The sequence below is a fragment of the Colletotrichum gloeosporioides genome (assembly GCF_011800055.1).
Source record: "Colletotrichum gloeosporioides strain Lc1 chromosome Unknown consensus_75, whole genome shotgun sequence".
Lineage (NCBI taxonomy): Eukaryota > Fungi > Ascomycota > Sordariomycetes > Glomerellales > Glomerellaceae > Colletotrichum > Colletotrichum gloeosporioides.
Window position 1 is genome coordinate 206941 of NW_025544720.1, and position 6434 is coordinate 213374.

The window sequence follows — 6434 nt, forward strand, 5'->3', positions numbered from 1 at the left end:
CCCGGACTCAGCGTGGTGCATTCATCAGGCGAGACGGTGACATCCGCTGTGGGAACGGCGTGGTTTCCCCCTCGCGCACGCGACTCGCTGAATTTGTCGCTGGTCTCACTGGAACACGTTCAACCTCTTTTCAGTGACGCGCAGTCTCCTGTATGTTCCCCGTGGGGGTGTTTCTGCTTCTTCTCATTCTACATGAGTAACAATACCAAAGAGGGAAAGAACTTCGTACAATTTGCTGTTCTTTCGCCTCCGCTAAGCCCCTCGCGGTCTGGCGGTGGGATTTCCAGATTTCAGATTAGCAAACGGATCGGCGCCCGGCCGGCTATGTTCGGTAACAGGCAACCCACACCGCGCCCCGGCACCGGCTCCCTCTCGCGCGCAAGTCAGCTGAGACATGAGCTGGACGTTGAGGGAAGCTGTCAAAGTTCCGGTTTCTCGGGCTTCCACGCCGCGGAAAAAAGGACCCGATTCTGCCCTTCTGCTGATCTGGACCATCCAATCGGGGATTATTCTCATCTCTAGCGGTCGTTCCATCGTCCTCTCACCGTCGGATTGTATGAACTGTCCCCAGACCCCTAGCTTGAAGCCACCTTACACTAAGGCTGGCTAGATGACATGGCACGGATTCAAGGCCACCCAGACAGCAAAAGTGCCTGATTCCCCAGCGAGCGTCTCCTCTCGGTTCTCCTCTCGAGAAAAGTCCAGAACCGGTCTCAAAATCTGACCGTCCCGGCACATGAGTCTGGGCCAATCAACACCACTTAGCTCGCCCGCTACGTCGGCGACATGACCAATAGAATTACGTAAGTTAGGGTCCGACGTGGTTTGCTTGAGCAGATGTTTATTATAAGTGGCTCGTGGCTTCGTACCGTCGAGATGTGGATCGTCAAGCTGTAGTGCATCACGAGGTTCGACTGTTTTCTCTTGGGGTCACTCGACCAGCTCCTGGGCCCTTTCTCTGTTCTAGTTCTCTTTGTGGGCGGGTTTGAGCGGGATCGGGACTCTTATTTGATTGCCATGCCCCCGTGAGTCAGGGAGTAATGGGCGATGAAAGGGATATTGCGGACATCTCGCTCCAACTGTTGGCAAAGGCCGGAGAGATTGCTGTGAAGGAACAGAACAGGATGCCTTCAACGGCACTTGCATCACGGATTCGATTTGAAAATGGGTCATCGGTAAACTCTGAAGCCTCAGAGTCGGCTTCATCACAACAAACGCCTCATATCGGAACAGCATCCGACCGTCGAAACCATGTCTCGGGAGACAACTTGGCCCATGGCCAGGCGGCCTACGGGGCTCGAGGTCGACAGAAAGACACGACTGAGACGACATCTGCCGCGATTCGACCAGACTTGACATCGCAGGCGCAAAAAGTACCAACGGAAGTTATGAGGCAGCTTGGTTCGTTGCCAGTTCGGAGAGCTTGGAGGGGACGATCAGGCGAGGCACCACCAGATGTGTCCAAAGCTCCTGTTGTAGAAGCCATCATGCTTCACGAGAGAGGAGAAGTGCAGGCTTCAGAACAGCAATGCCCCAAGTGTCAGAGGGGAGAAGGTGTGTCACCTGAATGCGTGAAAATTCCGAGCATTCATGGCGGAGCATGCAGCAATTGCCTGATAGCCCGGGCTCTCGCCCGCCCGGGATCGGCTGTCCGGTTGACCCGGAGTTATTCAGCGGAACGTCGGTCCATCTCTGCCACCATCTCACCATCAATTCCCAAGGAAGATCTTATTGCCGTCTGGAATCTGATTGCAGGAGTCATGTCGACACAGCCACAAGATTGCCTATTCGATGATGGCACAGAGCCTCCAGGAAAAAGAATCGAGGATGCGGCGCGTTTGGTTGCAAGGTCGGCAGATGAGTGGGGACACAGCGTCAGGGAGGGAGGTTCGGAATCAAGCAAGTCGCCGAAAACACCAGCAGAGAGGCAGAGGCTAGTGAGGCAAGCAAATCGTATTCGAGAAACAGCTTTGCAGATTGCCAACTGCGCGCGGGACTGGGGCGAGAAGCTGGAACGCAAAAGATCGACATCTCAGCTGCGAGGGTAGGAGTTTGGGCTGGGAAAAGGACATCATCACTTGGACGGTCAAAAAGGCAGCAATCCAACGACGAGCTTTGTGCTGCAGGAAATAATGTTCAATGCTGTCGACACGGTCAATTTTGTATTCACTATGATGGGCTCAACAGTACCACCTATTTCTGTAGTGACACAATTGAATGAGGTCTAATATAACATGCAATTTGCGTGACCTTCAAGTTGATCTTTTCTATGATGTCACTGATGGAATATAGGGTCCTCTACGTAATCTTCAACACATAGAGGGCCCGAGCAACAGGTTTCCCGAGATGCGCTCATCTGAGGCCTTCAATCAAGATGCGATGGCCGAGTGCCGGCTCCCCCGCCTCCGCCGTGGAAGATGACCGAGAAGTGAGGGGAAACAAGGTGAGCTCCACGTCGGACACGACCCCGAGCCCTGATCGGCCGACTCGTGTGTGACCCCCACGAAACTCCAATGAGCATGAACCCCAAGCTGCACCCCCAACTGACCACCCTTCCGATCGAAAAGGTGCTAAGGGTTCCCCAGAGTGCTTGGTATTAGCTTAGCACCGAACATCGGGGGAGGGGCACGCTTGCTAGCACGAACGTGTCCGCTGACAGTCTATCGATTCTGAGCTACTTTTCCGAAGTAATCGCGTACAAATACTTGGTGGAATGAGGGGAGCTTTACCAAAAGCACAATCGGCAGCAACAATCACACTTTGTCACCTCACCTGGGCAATAGATTATATCCCAATTGGACTTCTAGTTGGAGAATCCCAACACGCATCGCTGACACCATCATGGCCACCGAGAAACAGACCGAGGTCCTGCTTTATGGACTGGGGGCGTAAGTCACTTCTTCAATGTTGTGTGTGATAAATGTTCAGTTGCTGACTAGAGCCTCTAAGCATCGGTTCATTCTATGCTTTCATCCTGAGCAGGGTGCCTGCAGTCAGATTAACGGTGGTGGCGCGGTCAAATTACGATGCCGTGAAAGCAAATGGAATTATTCTGAAGAGCGAGAATCATGGAGAGCACACAATACGCCCATACAAAGGTATGCGATCCATGAATCTATTGAATTAGATCAGGTCTGACAGCAAGTAGTTGTGAAGACTGCGGCCGAGGCAGATGCAAAGTTCGACTACATCGTCTGTGCCCACAAAGCCATTACCCAAGATGCAGTCCCTGCGCAAATAGCGCCAGCGGTGGACGAGAAGAGGTCAACTATAGTCATTATCCAAAACGGGGTTGGCAATGAAGTGCCATTCCGCAGCGCGTTCCCCCACGCGACAGTCATCTCATGTGTGGTATGTACCCAGAACCCGGTCCTCTCCCGGCTGCCTGGAAACTGACGAGACTAGACCTGGACTGGCGCCTCTCAGCCGCAGCCCGGCAACATCATCCACACCAAGTCAGAGGACATGCAAATAGGACTATACCCTAATGATGCAGACCAGAGTGCGGAGAAGCAACGCCTAGACGAGTTCGCGACTTTCCTGACAGAGGGCAAGACTGTCTTTCAGGTGGTCCCCAACATCCAGGTCCAGCGCTGGGAGAAGGTAGTGTGGAATGCCGCGTGGAACTCTCTCACGACCCTGACGCTTCTCGATACCCACTCTTGGCTCAGCTCGTCGGACGGCGCTACGCCCTTGACACGACGTCTGATGACCGAGGTCATTGACGTCGCCAAGGGGTGCAACGTCCCCATCGACTATGACCTGATTGACAAGCTCATCAACAAGATCTTGGCAATGCATCCAATCGGCAGCAGCATGCAGGCCGACTACAAGGCCGGAAGACCCATGGAGGTGGATATTATCCTCGGCTACCCATACAAGAAGGGCAAAGAACTGGGCATTTCGACGCCGACGTTGGACACAATCTACATCATTTTGACAGGTACAAATCTCCGTCTGCTCAGAGAGAATGGGCAGGCTTAGATAGCTCTATCAAACCTTAATGTTCACAATGCCTTGATGAACCCGACACTCGGCCGGCCGGAATTCCCGTGGTGATCCGATCCTCATATGACGCAAACGGTGTCCTCAGCCTCTAAGTGGGGGGGAAATCTCGCGTTTTTACACCTATCCCACGGTCTTAAAGGTTAGTGCGGTACTTTGTGGGTCCGGGGAAGGGGCACTATAGGGGGTCTTCTAAGGCCAGAGTTACCTTCTAATCTGTTTAACTTTAAGGTTACTTTTTAGGATTATATACCTAAAAATAGTAGTAAGTACTTACTCACTTAATATAGCGAAAGTTTTCTTTTTTTTACCCTCTACTACTCTCCCCCTCTATCTATCCTATTACATTTTAACATAAGCCTTATAGATCTCTCTAACCTTATTAATAGCATACTACTAGTTCTTAAGGGTACTACTACTACTACTATTAATATTACTACCCTTAGTAGTAGTAGCTATTACTACTATATATATAGTACTTTATTAATTTATACCTTACTATTAGTAGAGTACTTTTTTTACCTCTAGGCGTATTATTAAAGTATATATACTATATTAAGCCTTTACTATTATAATAAACTGCTATATAGTAAAGAGCTCTTATATAATAATTACCTATATATATATATACTATAAACTAACGCTAAGATAGACTATAAGATAATTACCTCTATAACTAGCTTTATTATATACTAAGTTTAAAAAGTATATATTTTTAACTTCACCTCTTATTATTACTTTAATATAACTTAGTAGTATATACTTTAAGCTCTTAAAGAAGAACTATACTACTATATAGAGGACTAATATCTATAAATACTACTTTAAGGCAACTTATAATAGTTTATACTTAAGCTAAAAGGTTATAATAAAAAGGCTATTATTATATCTCTTTATATTATAACCTATAAATAAGGATAATAGTTAGTTGACCTACCTTAGGCGTTAGGCGGCTAGGATAGGATATTTATACTATAGGATTATAGGAATAGTAGGGACTTACTTAAAAATAGAAGAACTATAGTATAAGTTATATAATAATAAAATAAGACTAAATAGATAGTATAGATTACTAAGTACTTAGTAAGGACTACTAAGTACTTACTAATAATTACTAAGTACTTATTAGTACTTAGTTAGGAATTAGTAACTAGATAAAGGAACTATTTAAGACTTATATATAGTATAACCTTAAGTTTAGTTTATAGTTAGACTTCTATAACTCTTTAGTAATTAACTTAGTATTTATCCTTATAGATACTTTTAGCTTATTTTTACTATAAATTACTTATTAAGTTTAAAACTAATTATTTTAGCTTCTAAAGACCTAATCTACTATTAGCTTATAACTTATAACTTAAACTATAACCTTAGTATACTATTATAATATATTAATCCCTAGCTTCTATTAGTAGACCTTACTATTAGATAGCTAACTATAACACTTTAATTACTTCTATTTAATAAGTTAACTATTAATATATACTAATAGTAAAACGATAAATATATCCTCTTATATTTTAGCTAAATTCTCTACCTTAAGATCTTTATCTTCTTTATATAACTAGTCTTAGAATTTAGTATAGGAACTTACTAATATTAAAGATTATAATATACTAAACCTTAAGTATAACTTTAATAGAAAAGGTTCCTTTATTAAAGAAGGTTATAAGAAACTCTAATATATTATCTAGAAATAAGAAACTAAATCTAAAGAAATATAGATATTTATAAATAAGAGTAAGTAAGTTATTAAGAACTTTAATAGATAACTTTAGAATACTATAATAGTCTTTAAAAAACTAGAAAAAGATATTAGAGGAGATATTAATCTTAAAAAGGTTTAGGAACTTTAGGAAGAACTTAATACTCTCTAAACTACTACTAATATAATTACTACTTTTATTAGAGGATAATAGAAACTTAAACTTAATACTCTAATTATTTATAATAGTACTTCTAGATAACTTAAATTATTCTTAATCTAAGTTAAGAACTATTAGAACTTCTACTATAAAGATTTTACTAGCTAAACTAAGAAAGTTATTTATACTACTACCTACTTATAAGGATAAGTTTTTAAATAGTTTAAACTTATTTAAAAAGAGTTCTTTAGGTATAAAACTTTAGATAAATACTCTACTAAAACCTATAATATTTATAGTAGTTTTAAGGGATTTAAAAATACTTTCTACTTTCTCTTCTAAGATTTTAATAAGAAATAATAAGCTAAAAGAGATCTTATATAACTATAATAGATAAAGTCTACTAAAGAATATACTACTATATTTAGATAACTTAGTATCTAATTTAACTTTATTAAAGAAACTAAGATTTTTATATTCTATTAAGGATTTAAAGATAAAGTAAAAGATAAGATTATTAAGATTAATTATTCTAAAAACTTTCTTTAGTATACTAACTTTACT

General features: G+C 42.6%; 2 protein-coding genes across 2 annotated transcripts; both read left to right on the plus strand.

Annotated features, from left to right (window-relative positions):
* Nucleotides 1-1124: 1124 nt before the first annotated feature.
* On the plus strand, nucleotides 1125-2048 carry GCG54_00014269 (uncharacterized protein; the record flags this gene model as incomplete). Its single annotated transcript, XM_045414108.1, has 2 exons — nucleotides 1125-1212; nucleotides 1264-2048. The coding sequence occupies 2 exons, from the start codon at nucleotides 1125-1127 to the stop codon at nucleotides 2046-2048; spliced, it is 873 nt and encodes a 290-aa protein (XP_045259629.1).
* Nucleotides 2049-2841: 793 nt separating this feature from the next.
* Nucleotides 2842-3984, plus strand: GCG54_00014270 (uncharacterized protein; the record flags this gene model as incomplete). The annotated part of the gene is made up of 4 exons (XM_045414109.1): nucleotides 2842-2888; nucleotides 2950-3098; nucleotides 3149-3351; nucleotides 3406-3984. 4 exons carry the CDS (start codon nucleotides 2842-2844, stop codon nucleotides 3982-3984), a joined length of 978 nt encoding a protein of 325 aa, XP_045259630.1.
* Nucleotides 3985-6434: the final 2450 nt, after the last annotated feature.